Source organism: Heterocephalus glaber, unplaced genomic scaffold, assembly GCF_053883595.1.
Source record: "Heterocephalus glaber isolate CG9 unplaced genomic scaffold, H.glaber_assembly_v1.0 deba00001773, whole genome shotgun sequence".
In the NCBI taxonomy this organism is placed as follows: domain Eukaryota; kingdom Metazoa; phylum Chordata; class Mammalia; order Rodentia; family Bathyergidae; genus Heterocephalus; species Heterocephalus glaber.
In genome coordinates, this window is record NW_028258463.1 from 11053830 (window position 1) to 11069939 (window position 16110).

At 60.7% G+C, this 16110-nt stretch overlaps 1 protein-coding gene across 9 annotated transcripts; it reads right to left on the reverse strand.

Moving 5' to 3' along the window:
• Nucleotides 1-745: 745 nt before the first annotated feature.
• On the reverse strand, nt 746-15518 carry Rab5c (RAB5C, member RAS oncogene family). Of its 9 annotated transcripts, XM_087202307.1 has the most exons (8): nt 15370-15470; nt 4588-4722; nt 4202-4381; nt 3249-3504; nt 2528-2679; nt 2308-2430; nt 1864-1957; nt 746-1529 (listed from the first exon to the last, which is right to left on the reverse strand). In XM_087202307.1, the coding sequence occupies exons 4-8, from the start codon at nt 3412-3414 to the stop codon at nt 1414-1416; spliced, it is 651 nt and encodes a 216-aa protein (XP_087058433.1). In that variant the 5' UTR covers nt 3415-3504; nt 4202-4381; nt 4588-4722; nt 15370-15470; the 3' UTR covers nt 746-1413. The 9 variants fall into 9 exon arrangements, with proteins under 9 accessions (XP_087058433.1, XP_004859416.1, XP_087058436.1 ...); XM_004859359.4 differs by lacking the exons at nt 4202-4381; nt 4588-4722 and adding an exon at nt 12886-13033 and having other exon boundaries at nt 3249-3467; nt 15370-15482; XM_087202310.1 differs by lacking the exons at nt 4202-4381; nt 4588-4722 and adding an exon at nt 10480-10689 and having other exon boundaries at nt 3249-3467; nt 15370-15476.
• Nucleotides 15519-16110: the final 592 nt, after the last annotated feature.

The following is a 16110-nucleotide window of genomic DNA, read 5'->3' on the forward strand; positions in this document are numbered from 1 at the left end:
GATGGGGTCGTGGCCTTCCCAGCCAGTGGTGACTCCACCAGAGAGCAGCACAGAGCAGGAAGGGCCCCCTCACCACCTGACCCAGAGAGTAGCCACCGAGGGGCAGGAGGACCCTGTGGGCCTGCTTGGAGGCTGAGAAATCCAAGTGCCATAGCCTCGCCTTCATGACCAGGCCAACATCCCAGAAGACATCAGCAGTTTCCTTCTGCTTCCAGAGTGGCCTGGTACAGACCAACCAACCCCATACAGAAGGCAGGTGTGGTGGTGCACACCTGCAATCCCAGCACTCAGGAGGCTGAGGCAGGAGGAGCGCTGCAGATTTGCAGACAGCCTGGGCTACAGTGAGATCCTGTCTCAAAGAAACAAAACCCATAGAGATCATTTAACACACTATGCCCTGCAGTGTAAGCTAGCGGGGAAGAGCAACTGCAGGTCCCTTGACTTCACATTATGGCTGGCCCCAGATCAGCCCCCAGCAGAGCTGTGACTAAGGCCGTGTCTCCCGGTTACCATGACTACCAGCATCTCTCCCACAGGGGAAGCGTTTGCTTCAAGAGATGTGGTTGGTTGGTTTGTTTGTTTTTGGTACCGGGGATTGAACTCGGGTCCTTGCGCTTGCACAGCAAGGGGCAAAACCACTGAGCTAAATCCCCGGCCCATGAGATGTGGTTGGTTTTAGATTAACTTCAGGTGACCTAGAGAGGCCAGGGTCTGGCAGACTGCCAGAGAAAGACAGAGACGAGGGTGAGGTCCATCGATTGGCTTACTCTATTGACAGTATACTGATTGGTTACATGTTGAAGAAACATACAATACAAAATACAGAAAAAGTTGGTTCCGTCCCCCTGCACCCCCTACCCCCCAATACTCATCATCGTGATTTGGTCAGAACAGGGCTCAGAACAGAGGTCAGGGTGACCAGGATGGGGGCGGCCGTGGCCGTGTGGCTGTCTCACGGATGTGGCGCTAATGCTGTGGTCTGGCGCTCAGAGCTGGCCAGTGGGGGCTGCAGCTGAGGAGAGCTACCTGGGCGAGGCCACTGCCCACAAGGTGAGGACCTGGGTGCTCTTGAGTCTGCCCTCTGGCGAGGGACATGGAGACGTCACTGCTTCCAACCTGTCCCCACAGAGGAGGTGGGGACAGGAGCACAGGCTGTTGCTGGAAGGGCCAGCAGCAGAGCAGAAGGGGAGATGGGAAGAGCAGAGATCACATATATTAAAAAAGTGACGTAAGACTTAAAATTGAATTAGTATTTGTACAGAAGGTGCAGGTGGATCAACTCCCCAGCCCAGATCAGAGTCAGACGGGGAAATCACGAGCCTCCCGGCCCTTGGCCCGTGGCGGCGTTAAGTGCGATTGGTTAGCGTGGATTCCGGTGGTCGTGGTCAGGGTCGGGGAGAGGGCAGCAGGGGCTCAGTTGCTGCAGCACTGGCCCCGGCCGACTGGGTTGCTCTCCTGCAGGTCCACGCCTCGGTTCCGGCCTGGCACACCTGCCGTGTTCTGGGGCTCATTCTTGGGCAGCTTCTTGGCTGTGGGGGAAGGAAGTGTCTGTGGGCTTCTCCCATGGGTGCAGTGGGCCCTCGCCACCCCATGAAGACATGACACAGAAGCTGGGCACAGGTGGCCAGGCAACTTGCCTAGGACCACAGGACTACAAGTGGTAGGGCCAAGATTTGAACCCTGAACCGGAGGGATACGCAGATGCTAAGAAGGGGCGGGGAGGCCAGGGCACGATGGCTGACTCCAGCCCGGGCTTGGCACGCTGCTGGCTGAACTGCCCGGGTCTCCTTGGCTCAGCCGCGGGGATGGCCGTGCCACCAGCACGCTGGACGGCGGGTCCTGGGCCCGCCCCCGCCCGCTCACCTATGGCCATGAAGATCTCGTTAACGTTCATGGCAGTCTTGGCGGAGGTCTCCATGAACAGCAGGCTGTTGTCCTCTGCATAGGCTTGTGCTTCCTGGCGGGAGGGACATGCGGTGGGACCCAGGGCCCTGCCTCCCCGCACGTCTCACACCCAAGTCCCCAGGCAGCAGCCCCGGTCCCCAGAGCTGGCCAGTGAGGGCCCCAGGCACCCCGCACCCCGCCCTCCTGCCGCCAGGGGCTGGGAAGCTACAGCTCCTGCGGTCACCCGCAACCCGGGCGGCAGGGACACAGCCTGGCTGGGCGCAGTGCGACCTGCACGTCTAGCCCTGGGGGCCGGAGCCATGTCACCCAGGGGTACACCAAGAAAAGCACCTCCTGGCTTACAAAGCACAACCTGTAAGAAACCCTGCAGACGCCCGCAGCCGCAGGCTCCCGCCACCCCACCTGAAACTCCACGGCCCGCTTGGGGGCCAGGTCGGCCTTGTTCCCGGCCAGGGCGATGACAATGCTGGGGCTGGCCTGCCGCTGCAGCTCCTTCACCCAGTTCTTGGCCCGCGCGAAAGTGTCCTGAGGAGACCGGGCAGATGAGGGACCCGGAGCGCCCGGGGAGCGGGGCGGGCGGGAGACCCCACCGGCCCAGGGGAGGGGAGGGGCGGGGCCGCACCGTGTTGGTGATGTCGTAGACCACGATGGCGGCCTGGGCGCCCCGGTAGTACATGGGTGCCAGGCTGTGGTACCTCTCCTGGCCGGCCGTGTCCCAGATCTCAAACTTGACCGTCGTGTCGTCCAGGCAGACCGTCTGTGTGAGGAAGGCCGCTGCGGGGCGGGGCGGGGCGGGGCGGGGCGGGGCGGGGCTGTGGTCAGGGCCCACACATGCGCACACGCCTGGCAGCCTGGCCAGCCAGCCCAGTCGGCAGGGCCTCACGCCAGCCCACGGCCACGCCTGCCCCAGGCCATCCCGTGGTCACACTGAACTCTGACCTTCGGGGACCATGGGGACCCAGTCGGAGCCCGGAACACGGGGCGCTGGCCAGGTGTTCTAGGAGGCCTCTGAAGTTGTGACCGACAGCTGGGGTCCCCTCTGCCTGACCTGCAGCTGTCCCGAGCAGGCTGCTCTCCTTGTCTGCCCCTCGGCCCCAGCCATCACCCCACTTCCTGTGTCCAGCTACAGGCGGCAGGCGTGGAGGGAGCAGGAGAAGGACTGCTGACGTGGACCTTTGTCCCCAGGAGCACAGAGGCAACTTGAGTCTCAGGCTGGGCCTGGCCCTGCCTCTCAGCCTCAGTGCCGACCAGTGGGGCCCCGGCTGCAGGCTTGGAGCTCCTGAGCTGCAGAGGCACCTGCCCTCAAAACTGCCTCCTGGTCCCCGCTCCACCCGCACGCTCACCTCCGATGGTGCTCTCCTGGTACTCGTGGAACTGGCCCTTGACGAAGCGGAGCACGAGGCTGGACTTGCCCACCGCTGATTCCCCCAGCAGGACCAGCTTGAACTGGCAGATCTTGTTTCCCACAGCTGGTCCGTTGGGGCGAGCTGCGCCTCCCCGACCTGCCATGGCCTGTGCCGCAGGCTGTCGTGGTCCCTGGGAGCGTGGGGCGGGGGCTGGTGCTGCACAGAGAGGGCTTGGTGGGGAGGCGGCCTCCAACTGCAGGGACAAGGGGGGCGAGCCTCGCTGGGCTGGGCGGCAGACGGACAAACACCTCCCTGCTCTATGAGGCTGCGGTATGGCCGCAGGATGGGGGTTCTGAGACCACCTGGCTGCCCGGCCCAAGGCTGCACCTTCGCCCCAGGTAACAATGCAGCAGGACCGGAGGGATCCAGCCTGTGGATGACACCAACAGGCTCTTTGGGTCGGGAATGGGGCACACGCCTGGGAGGCTGAGGCAGGAGGATCAGGTTTGAGATCAGCCTCAGCTACCTGGTGAGTTCAAGGCCAGCCTGGACTACACAGTGAGACCCCATCTCAAAAAATAAAAGCCCAGGAAGATATTAGAATTCAGGTTAACAAGCTACAAACTTGTAGTCTGGTCCTGGGGCCGCAGCCAGGGCCAGAGTGGGCAGTGAAGCAGACTCAGGTGCAGGGAGCCCCAGGGAAAAGCCCCTAAGGTAAGGCGCCTGGACCCAGGGTGTGCGGGGACCAGGCCGGCCAGTGCCAGCTGTCCTCAGCACAGCTCCGCTGCTGCTGCCTGGCCAAGCCAGCCCGGGCTCCTGGGTCTGCTGCCAGCCACATCCCCTCCCCATCCTCCCCACCTGAGGGGCCAGAAACCTCACAAACACATTAAAAACCAACACACTTGCACACGCACACACGCGCGTGCACACACACACACACGCGAGCTTACTCCTAGGTGAGCTCTGCCAGCAGCAGGACTGGCTGCCAGCTTTCCCTCGGTTCCGCTCTCCTTGGGCAGAGGCAGGGAGTCAGAGAATAAGGGGGTACGGAGACATCGAGGCCTGTGGACGAGGGCACACTCCCACTTGGTGAGTGCAGCTTGGAGGCTCCAACTCTGTCAGGTTTGGAACTGCAAAGGGCACAGGAGCCTAGAGACCACGCTTTACAAACCAGGGCTCTGGGCAGCCAGGACCCCGGTGATGGGGCTCCAGGAGGGATCCTAGGGGCCCTCGAGCCACCCCAGCAAGGGAGTGTGTCCTCTGGCCAGGACCGGGGTTCGAGGGAGGATGGCTCCCTGACCCAGCCAGCCAGCAGCCGCAGGCTCGCTTCCTTCACCTGAATCATCTTCCAGGCCAGAGGTCCCACGGCCACTGATGAGCACGGGCAGGAAGTGATTCACTTGCCGGGAACAAGTGTTTGCTCTCGAGACAGCGCCAAGGGAAAGGGCTGTGAAACAGGGCCACCCCTTCCCTGAAGAACAAGGAAGGAAGTGGGGGGTGCTCAGACTGTCGTAGTCAAGACGCTGTCCCCTCAGCCAGGTGGCCACTGTGCTTTCTGCCCCGTCTCCAGGGTTCCTTGCAACACTGTTCTAGGAACTCATAATGCTGACCCAAGGGAGTGGCTTGCAAAGCCAGCTGGCGTTTGCTCAGTGACTGTACGACCATTATCTCTAAGACTTAACCTCCCCAGTTCTGGGCAAGCAACTGACCCTCAGGCACATGCATGGGCATGGGCACCACAGGGTCAGCTCCGGGAAGCCACCCGAGCCACGCCCATGGGCTCTCCTCGTGACGGGGCCCGGTTACTGAGGGCCCCTGCAATGCCAGAGAAGTGCAGCAAGCAGTGGTGACCCTGGTATCCGTGAGACCCCCAAGGACTCAGGGACAGGTGCGACCTGGCTGGCCCGCAGCGCCGTGGCCACCGGGCCAGTCGACACCCGGGCGGCACACAAAACACTTCCCAGGGGCCCGGAGGGTAAGCGCCAGGGAAGGGGGCTCTGCTGGGCAGACGAGGGAGAGGCAGCTGAAGACCCGCTCCTCCCAGGCTGGCGGGCAGAGGCTTTCGGGGCTGCAGCAGTCAGCTGGGGGCAAAGTCAAATTCCCCTCCAGCACTGCCGCTGCCTCGGGACGGCGAGACAGGTGCTGCCGACCCCCGTCCTGCCCTCCCAACCAGAGCCCTGAACCCACCCGCCCCGCGTCCTCCACAGGAAGGAGTGAGCGCGAGGACTCGGGGCGCCCTGTTCTGAGTGTCCCCAGTACTCAGGGAGGGTGGATGGCCGAGCTCTGGGACATTCTGTGTGCGAGGAAACAGGCTGACCCACCAAAGAGTGTCCCGGAAACCCCATGTCTCAGTGCAAGTCCTGGAGTGGTTTTCAGGGCCAACTTCGGGTGGCCCAGGTGGAGCTGGGAATCCCAGAGAGCAAGGAACTTGGGGGGCACAGGAGGCACCCACATCATCTGGCCCCGTGCTCGTGCCTCCAAGGCCCCAAGGCCTGCTACAGCCTTCCTGTCCCTGGTCCCAGTCTCCTCTGCAAACCCCCAGAGCCACCCGCTGCATAGTTCCGGTCCTTCCCAGGGAGAGGGCCAGTGAGTCCAGCTGACTGCGTCTCTCGTGCTTCCTGTTTGGCTGCAGACTGCGAGGCCCTCAGCCCTGCCTGGACACTGGGCAGACCAGGACCCGGCTGCGGGCTGGCGGGGCCAGCACTCTCTAGGTTTGCCAGGGAGGGGGCGGAGAGCAGGAGCCTACCCGGCCTGGCCTGAGGTGGTTCTGGCCCAGCTTTGGGGGAAAGGGTGGCCCTGAGTCCCATGGAGAGGACAGCAGGAGTGACCTGGGGTCACAGCAGGGAGGCGATGGGTTCAAAGGCTGAGCGGGAGCCAGGGGAGCCTCCGAGGCTCAGGTTAGTGGGGCCTCAGGCCGCACAGGAAGGAGCGGTGCCTCACAGCAGCCCTGCCCATCTTCAGGCTGGTTACTGGCCAGAGGGAGGGAGCGGCTGAGGCCCCAAGGTAGCCAGCACCTCCCTGTGTGACCCCCAGGCTGGGACGCTGGAGGCTCCACTGACCTCGGGTCAGCTGTGACCGTGGCCGGGCCAGCTGATGCTCTCAGCTCCTTATCTGCACACTGGGGCTCTTCATCCTGGGCACCCTGGGTGGCTGAAGAGGCTGGATGAGGCTCCTGGGACCCAAGGCCATGAACAGCCGCACCTCCTGGGCTGCCAGGGCCCGGGGGGCAGAGGGGGGCTTCATGAACACCCAGGCCTCGCTGGCCAGGCATGGCGGGCAACGCAAGGCAGGAGGTCACCGCCCAGGGTCGTACAGGCACCCAGGACTCTCACTGAGGCCCAGCTCCCTGTCAGTGACATCACCAGCTCATCCATGACAACGGGACGAGGGCCTCTGTGTCTCCAGCAGGACACGGCTCTAAGCAAGGGAAACGGATGACACCCAAAACACGCTGCAGGGGGAGGTTCTACACTGATGGGCAGGAACGGGGACACACACAGCGTGGAAGTGCTGTTCAGACCTGGAAGCTGAACTTGCACACAAGCCCAGCTGTAACACGTAAGTTACCTGTCAACAACAAGGTTAAAAACTGCTCATGAGGCGGAATTTTGCATGTAACAAAAATTAAAGCTCAGGAATATGAGACAAATCTAGCTCTCCATTATTTAAAGTACTTTCTGCTCCCTCACTAGCATGCAAAGACTCAGCCTGTGATAAGAAACAACCAAAAGATGAGGGTACAGCTCAGGTGGCAGAGTGCTGGCCTCGCCACACACTAGTGAGGCCCTTGCTAAACGGGTCGACCAAGAGAGAAGCTACCGGAAACACGAGTCAGGGAAGGGCAAGAAAAGGACTCCACACAAAAGCCCCACTGCTGCGTGTTCATGAGGCTCATACTTGTTGTCTGGACTTAGCCATGGTATTCTCGCCTTTCTGACACAGAGGAGGTCACGAATACTGCAGAAGAGCAGAGGAGTGGGGACCAGAGAGGGCTCCTCTCACCAGCAGGTGGCAGGTGGCAGCAGAGGAAGATGCTGCCTTCCGGTGGCCACAGAAGGGGTCCGCCCCAGCACACCCAGCTCCTGGGTGGACGGATGCCCTTCCGGGCCCAGGTGCGGGGACGTGCAACAACTGGGAGGCCAGGAGCCCAGCCCGGCCTGGCCCTGGCCCTGCCCACACCAAGGCCTGTGAGGGGAGTGTGGGGCACCTTGGTGTGTGGCCCCAAGACACACTGCCCAGTGTGCAGGTACTGCTCAGGACAGCACGGCCAGTTTCTGTGGCCCTGTCTCTCAGGCAAGGGCTGACCAGTGCACGATGGAGGCCGCTCTTGAGGGACAGGCCCTGGTGGGAGCTCCAGGAACCCTCCCCGATCTCGAAGCTCCTTCTCAGCTCTCCATGGCCCATGGGTTCCAGCCAGTTTTCATATGTTTTGAGATAAGCCTTGCTAAGTTGCTCAGACAGGGCTCAAACTCTTGATCTTCCTGCCTCAGCCTCCCAGAGCGCTGGGATCCTGGGCGTGCACCACCAGGCCTGGCTCTGCCTAGTGATTCTGGGAGGCCCCTGAATCCTGAGATGACTTTCCAACCCCATACCCCTCCGTGGATCCACTGTAGCACTCTCTGGGCACAAGCACCCACGTGCACTCGGTCGGGACGGCCATGGGGCAGCTGCTCAGTGGCTCACATTAGGGGATACTGAGAAGACCCAGCCAACCCCCAGCTGCCTCCCTGCCCACCCAGGCAGTGACCACAGCTTAGGACGCCAATGACTGCCACCTCACCGCCCAGGGCTGGCGTCCCTCCAGCACGGCTCTACCCTGTACTGCCCCAGTGCCAGGTCTCCAAGGACATCTGCCGGAAGTCAGGGACGGCAGCAGCACCTCCCCCAGACTCTGCTCAGCTCCCACTGGGGCCTCACCACCCCACTCCACAGGACAGTCCCGAGGGGGCATCCGGAGGAGAAAGGGGAAGAGCACCAGATGACAGGTGCCAGCAGCCACCTTCTGCTCCTCCTCCTCCTCCTCAGACACCAGGGCACACCCCGTGGCCAGGGGAACCCCACAAACAAGGTCAGAGCTTCTGCTCTGTCATAGGAGAGACAGTGGCTGTCCTCAAAAGCATGGACACCCGAGGACAGTGCTTGAGGCCAGCTCCTCCTTCACTTTTTTTTTTTTGGTATGGGGGATCAAACTCAGGTTCTTGTGCTTGCAAGGCAGGCGGCGGAACCACTGAGCTAAATCCCCAGCCCTCCTTCTTCGCTTTTGAGGAATGAAACAGGATGGTGCCAGGTGAGGAACTCAGGTGACAAATGGGCCTAAACGCCAATGGCCAAGTCACACTTCCTCCTTGGTGCCCCGTCCAAGACTGCTGTGGAGATGAAGGTTGAGGACGCAGGGCCTGGGGGTGACAGGAACAAGAAGGCAGGAGCCACGGGCACTGCTGTCACTGCACTGTGATGACAAGGACCACAGTGCCACTCCAAGCCCAGCTGGGCACCTCTGTCATCGCTGCACGTAGCACTGGGCTCAGGCGCTCGTGGGCCTGGAGAACCACACAGGTGACAGAGCAGGCCTGCAGAGGGCTGCCAAGGATGCAGGACACGTCTGTCCCCAAACGACCCAGTTCCCAACAGAGTCACAGCCAGCGAGGGTCCCCACCTCCTGAACGACCCTTCAGCTCCTGCCGCTCCCTGGCTGGACACCTTCAGTCACGCCCTGCACCCCAGTTACCAGGATGGCTGTGGCTTGTGGCACTGAAATACCTCCTCTCCTATAAAGAGGACTGGTACCCCACGTCCAGGGCCCTGAGGAAGCACCAGCCCCGCAGCACTTGGGTGCTGGCCCCCGGGAACCCTGAAGGTTGGGGGTCTCCACATGGCCCTCCCCCTCCCTTCACCCCACCCCACCCACCCCAAATGCTGACCAGGATGCCTTTCCCCAGCCTCGGATTCCCTGGAGCGAAGCGGGGATGGCCACCTCTCCGCAGACCTGGCAGAGCCACAGCTGCAGCCGCAGCCCACTGGACAGCACAGCTGTGCAGCCCCAAGCCACCCCTTCATCTCCAAGCACTCTGCTCTCAGGAACGGGAAGAAGCCACCGCTGTGGAGGGGGAGGGGAAACCGGTTCCTTCTAAGCCCAGCTGAAAATGACAAGGGCTGGAGATCCGCAGCAGTCAGGGCAGCTCAGGGAGAATCTGACGAGCTCGAGGGCAGCCAGGGTGACGAGACCTCCTGAGCCTCCTCCTCACCACCTGAGGGGGACACACGGGGCTAAGAATAGAGGCAGGAGGCCTGTAGCCAGCTCGGGGCTCAGTTACACATCTAGAGGTGACAGGACGACCGGAGGGTTCAACCTGCTCCATGATTCGGGATTGCAGCTCCAAGTGACAGCGGGCCCCAGCCACCACTGCCACATAAACCCTCTGGAGAGGGGCTGCGCTTCCGAATGGCTGCAAAAGTGGGGGCCCAGGCCATGAGGACTGTCTCGGGATCTGCGGAGCCAGAGCTCAGGCAGGTTTGGTGGGCAACATGGCCCTGAGACGGGAGGCGGGGGGGCTATGAGCACCCCTCCTGGTCTCAGCACGTGGTAAACTGCAAAGCAAACACCAGATCCAACCGACCATGCAGGACCAGCTGCAGACGGGGCGGGGTGCAGTGGGGTGGCCAGGTCCTCGAAGGCCAGGGCGCCAGGCACAGGGTCGCCTGACCCCACGCGGTGTCCCCGATGACTCTGAGAAGAAACAACCTGAACTGTGCACAGAACTCCATGTCAGTGCAGAAGGGAGAAGCAAACCACACAGCAGCCTTGGGAAGAATGCTGGCTCTAGGATCCCAGCAGGAAACAGACAAAGAACATCTTGTAGTGCCAAAAAGCAAGGAAGTGCTCCCACAACCAAAACTCAAACAAGAAGCCTCACAATGACGCAGTAGGGGCATCCACAGGAGGCTGAGAGTGGCCTACAGTGAGAGCTGGAACAATCTGAGCGACCAGAGAAAGCAGGATTGGATTATAAACCAAAGTGTAAAATAAGAATCTGTGACTCAATACCACTAGATAAATAACTGAACAAATAAATACAGGGGAAAGAGGAAAAAAGAACTGAGATGTGTTATGTACATGTACCAATTCTCTACAATGAATGCAATCGTTATGTACTACAAACATGACTAACAAAAATCAGAAATTAAAAAAAAAGAAAGGAAGGAGGGCCCAAAATCCAGACCAACCAACCATGGGAGAATGACGTCTTGAGCGGTCAACAACTCGGGCAACACTCTGCCCTCAGGAAAGGGGCAACGTCAGTGTCCGCGACGGCCAGGCGGTACCTTGGCCGCTTGATCGTGGCTGGCATCCACCGTGAGGCCCCCTCGGCCGCCTGCCTGCGAGGGAAACGCCACTCACGCCCAGGTCTTCCTCCCAAGTGCTCCTGAAGGATCGCCTCTAACGGTGAAAAAGACAAGCAAAGCCAACTTAGGCCCTTTCCACGGACACCTGGCCAGACGCCTCAAATGCCAGCGGCACTGGCATCGAAGGACATCTGAGAATCTGCCACCGCTAAATGGAACCCCAGGCCGCAGCTCTCCTAGGCCCACGCCGAGGACAGTTCACTGGCCACGGAGCGGGAACAGAGGGCGCAGGCCTGGAGGTTTCTTTCCCCCCTTCCCTCCTTCTTGTATCCCCGCGGTGCCCCTGGCTGGACCGGAGCTCCCCACCCACAGCGACAGCCCGCCCATAGAACAGCATCCCAGGCCACAGCGACACTCACCTCCTGGGCCTCCTGCCCTGGAAACCCCAGGTCCGGCCTGGAGCCCCGCCCCCGCCAGCTAAGCCCCGCCCCTCACACAGCGGTCTTTGCGTCCTGCCCTCCAGTTCGCTCTGCTCGGTCCGGGCAGCTGCGAGGCGAGGCGGACTGAGACTCGGCTCACGCCCCATGGCAGGACAACAGCATGGACACCCATGGCTCCACACGCGAGCGAGCTCCAGCGAGCGCAGCGAGGGTGGAGGGTGTGTTCGGGAAGCCAGCGGGTCTGGACGCCTCCAGGCCATTAGCAGCCCTTAGCAGCTCCGAGCTGGGGACGCCGCAGGCCACATAACAGGATTCCTCCTGTCCCCCCCTCCCCGGCCGGGCACGGACGCCAGGGGAGGGGCACACAGAGCAGGGACACAGCAGCAAGGAGAGCCCGAGTGTAGGCAGGGGGAAGGCACTTTCAGGCTGAGCTGTGGGAGCAACGCTGGGAGAGCCTTCCGGGCAGAAGACGGGAAGGCTGCGCACCACCAGGAGCCCCGGCAGGACCTGGCCCCGGCTCTGCCACCTGCTGCGCCGTGCCCACCCGAGACACGGGCCCCACCTCCCAGGCCGTGGAGGACGCAAGGAGGGAGCCCGGGCTCTGGCGCACAGCTGTTTGCTGTTCTTGCCCCTGTATTCTCGGAGGCCAGGCTGCGACTGCAGGACTCCATAAGAGTTCCTGCCAAGGCTCGGCAAGCACCGCTGCCTTGATTTTTAGACAACATAGTTCTTATTTATTTATTTTAGATTTTTGAGACAGGGTTTCATTAAGTAGCCCAGAACTGGCTTCGAACTCCAGATGATCCTCCTGCCTCAGCTGCCCGCATGCCACCTCGCCTGGGTTTGACTATCCATTATTTTTTTGTAGTTTTTGTTGTTGTTTTTTGAGACAGGGTCTCACTATGTAGCCCAGGCTGAGTTCGAACTCACAGCCATCCATCCTCCTGCCTCAGCCTTCTGAGAACTGGGATCACACGTGTGTGCCACCACGCCCATCTCTGGACATCCTAGTTTTTAAACCTGACCTGAACCACTGCTTCTCCAACAGCTTGGACAAAAGTGCCAAGCCAGGAAGGGGGAAAATGCAAACCCCAGGAATCCTGATGAGAAAGTCCCCAGAGAAGTCCACTACCAGCACCATGCTGTCATCAAGTCTCCCACTGTAGCTTAAACCATGCAAACTTGCATTTGAATCCATGACAGACACATGCTGCTTCAGCATGGACCTGCCGGGTGCCTGGAAGGCGGAAGCCTCGCTGGGTAGACCAGGAGGGGCTGGGAACCCCGGGGTGGAAGCAGTGTTGCCCAAGCATGCTCCTCTGTGAAATGGGAACACAGCCCTCGCCAGTTGTGTTCAAGATCCGAGAAATGAGCCAATGCATGAAGCTGGCAAGCAAGGACCAGAATCAGCTGGTCTCGGAGCGGGACGGCTTTCAAGGCCTCTGTGGCAACCTGTTCTGCCCCTGGCACTTTGTTGCTAATTCTGAAAGCTATTTAGCGCCCTGACTGTCCTGGAAGGAACAGGCTAAAGGAGGTCAAGTGACAAGTCCAAGGTCACACATCCCGGAAGGAGCTCGGGTCTGGCTGACTCCACAGCTCTGCCCAGTGCCTTCTGTCCCACCATACTGCCTCAGTTTCCCAAGAAGGGGTTAGGAGAAGCAGGTTTTCTAGTAAGTCCTTGCTGGATGGGTCTGAGTGTACATTTCTGACCTTGCTCTGCTTCCAGGTGAATTCTGACAGGGGAAGCTGGGGGGCCATTCTTCCCACTCACAGCAGGCTCTTGGGGGGAACCAGGGCAAATGGGGCAGGGGGTCCTTGGACAGCTCCGTGGGCCCTCAACCCTTACTCACCCAGGGGGACCCTGAGTCCTCTCGCTTTTACTTTCATTTTCCGGCAATCAGCAGTCAAGACTTTGAGGTTTCCAGGAGATTTAATGCACACAGATTATCAGCAAACTCCTGGGCCCTGGAGAGGACTGGCCTAGGCCTCCTTCATGGCCTCCAGGGGCAGAGACAGGGGAGCAGGTCAAGAAAGAAGACAGGAAGTCAGCGCAGATGCAGGGTGGGACACCGAAGCCAAGGAGGGAAGCTGAAGGGTAAGGGGCTGCACTGTGCCCGTCCACACAAACACCCTGCATGTCCATTCGCTTACTGGAGCAACAGGAGGCCAGATGGGAGCAGGGCCCACTGTTGGACAGGAGGGGCTTGCACCCGACCAGAGTCCCGGGCCTGGCCTGACCCTCTGTAACTGCAGTCTTGGGCAAGGCGCCCAAGCCCCTGAGATTGTCTCTAAAGTGCAGGTGCGAACTCCACCACCACCATGAGGACCCTTGGGAGGAATGTGGGTGAAGAGAATTTTGCTACTTTACAACTTATAAACAGTTGTTTCAGTCCTCCTGCCGCAGAAAGGCAGAAAAAGGCCCATCAGAGCCCCAGCTTGCCCTGCGGAACAGTGTCCCACTGGGATCCTGTAATTTCTGAATGCCAGGAGCTGTATCACCACCTGGGCTCTGGTTCCCTCGGTTCTCCTTCTAAAGCCTGTTTTGGAGTTGGAGCCAGAAGAGTTTGTCCACACAAAGGGAGGAAGACCCCCTCTGAAGCTGGCCTGCCTCATCCCAGGACTCCTGAGGCACGCCCCAAATCACAGTCCACACCTGAAGAGCGAAGGCGAGGTGGCCACGCCCCTCAGGCTGAGGACCAGTGAGGCCAGAGGCTCCCCCGGGCCCACAGACAGAGCTCGAGGTCCAGCCAGTGACCCTGTGCAGGGTTATTGTCGTCCAATGTAAAGGAAGTAAGTGCATCACAGGTCTAGCTCTGAACATGTTATAGCAGTCAGAGCCGGGTATGGTGGCTCACATCTGTAATCCCAGCACTCAGGAGGCTGAGGCAGGATTGCTGAGAGTTCCAGGCCAGCTGGACTATACAGCCAGACCCTGTCTCATAAACAAATCATGGGAATCAGACACTAGTAGCTATCCAGAAGTAGCCAAAAAGAGCTCAAAGCAAAACTTGAGCTTTCGTAAGCAGCATCCAAGAGCTTAAAGTGGCCCAGAACGATGAGGAGCTACAGAAACTCCCAAGGCCTGCACAGTTTTCCTTCCCTTCCTTCCCGTAGATAGCAAGGGTCAGTGCTGGCCTCAGAGCCTGGCTACTCCTCATTAAGGCACAGTCTCGGGACTGTACTTTGGTCACATAATGAAAAAGCCTTCCAGCTCGTTCTGAGACAGCAGCCATTGCACACACTTATGTCCCAAGCAATGCACAAGGCCCATGCGTCCAGAGTCGGGGAACCAGCAGTCTCTGGCCTGTATGTGAACCTCCTCGGCTAAAACATGACCACATTAAGAGTGCGCACTGGGATCTCAACTTATTCCTCTGCCACAAGCCCAAGCGAGAATGGACTGGAGACCTTGTTGTGGCGGGAACTGCTGTTCAGGGTGGCAAACCTGTTTGGGGGTAGGAAAGAGGTGCCCCCAACCCCAGGGTCCTCATGCTTGGTCTATATTCCCATCCCTACAGGTCAGCAGTCCTCAGAGGGGGCTGGGGAACCACTCACATGCTCTGGGAGGGCAGGACTGAGCCTGAGGTGGGGGAGGGGGAGGAGGAGGAGGAGAGAAGATAATGAATGGGCAGATCCACCCGGATCTGTGATCTAGAGCTAAGATTGAGCAAGCCTCAGCTAAATTCTTCAGAGGCAGGAAGAGAGATTTGGAGAAAACAACAGAACTAGAGGACAGGGCTGGGGGAACAGGGGACAAAACAAGAAGACAGCTCGTCCCTACTCAGTGACCCCGATTTCAAACTCTGCCGAGGTCCTGGCTTTGGAAGGAGAGGAAGTGAGAAGCGGGGCAGCAAACTTACAAACTTACTTCGGGGCGAGGATCGGACACGCCCAGACCCTTCCCCCGCCCGCCACCCGCAGCCCAAAGGAAAACGAGATAAAAAATTCTCCAGGGCTGGAGGGGACAACTGTTTCGGATGGGACGCAGAGAAGAAAAGCGTGGACAGACAGCGCTCCCTGACACTTCCAAACCAGAAGGGAGACCGGCTCCTTCGCACCTGGTGGAGCCTCTCACATTCCGGGAGCAGGGGAAGAGGAACTTGGGGTCCCTCTCTCCACCACCGGGCTGGAGAGGCCTGGGAGAGCCGCGGAGATTCCCTAGGCTCCCGCGCGATAGGCTGGCAAAGTAAAGAAGGGGCTCCCCCTTTGGCCCGATGCCCGGGGAGCTCCTCAAGAGGGGGCTACGGGCCGGGGGAGGGGTCAGTACCCCCTAAGCCGGGATTGGGCGGGAGGAAGGGGCGGCAAGACCCTGATACTGGAACGAGCACACTCACCGTGGCTCCGGGGCGGCGGCGTTCTGTGGGGCGGGGGCTCCAGCCGACTCCGTTCCTGTCCCCCCGGCGGTGTCCCAGGCTCCGGCCTCCACTTCCGCCTTTCAGCCGCTCCGGATCCGGATCTCCGCCTTCTCCCCGCCCCTCATGCTTCCAGGTGACTGACAGGGCTTGCGGACCAATGGGAAGCACACTCGGCCGACCCGCGGGCGGTGCCGGTGGGGGCCGCGGGAGAGGCGGGGAAGAGAGCGCGGGGCCTGGTGGGACTCGTAGTCCGCGGGGCGGGGAGGGGCGGAGCCAGGACGGCCGGGACTCTGCTAGAGGGAGGAGGGCGGAGCCCGCCACTCGGCGCACTGGAAAAGGCGGCCCGGCCCTACCCGGCCAAGTCCGCGCCGAAGGCGGGCACGGAGGGTGCCTGCAGCGGGGTGGCACGGTGACCAGAGGACTGGGGGGCCCTACCCACACCCCATCCAGAGCCACCCTGCTCTCTGAGGCCGGCGACCCCGCCTGCGCCCTTCCCCTGAAGACCAGAACCACGCCTCCCAACGCTGGCCGGTACCTGCTCTTCCAGCGTCTCCCAGGGACCCTACGTACAATCTGCACGCAGAGCCGGCTGTGGTGGCACAGGGCTGTCAGCCCAGCCCACGGGAGGCTGAGGCAGGAGGATCGCCGTGAGTCCAAGGCCAGCCTAGGCTAGATAGTGAGTTCCAGGCCACCCTGAACTACATAGATTGTTTAAAAAAT

Bases quoted from the DNA above. Each gene is read 5' to 3' on its own strand.
- Rab5c (XM_087202305.1), bottom strand. The intron at 2,431-2,527 runs GTGCGGCCCCGC...CGGTCTCCTCAG, and splicing joins TCTACGACATCACCAACACG to GACACTTTCGCGCGGGCCAA. The intron at 1,958-2,307 runs GTGGGGTGGCGG...CCCTCCCGCCAG, and splicing joins AGCGGGCCGTGGAGTTTCAG to GAAGCACAAGCCTATGCAGA.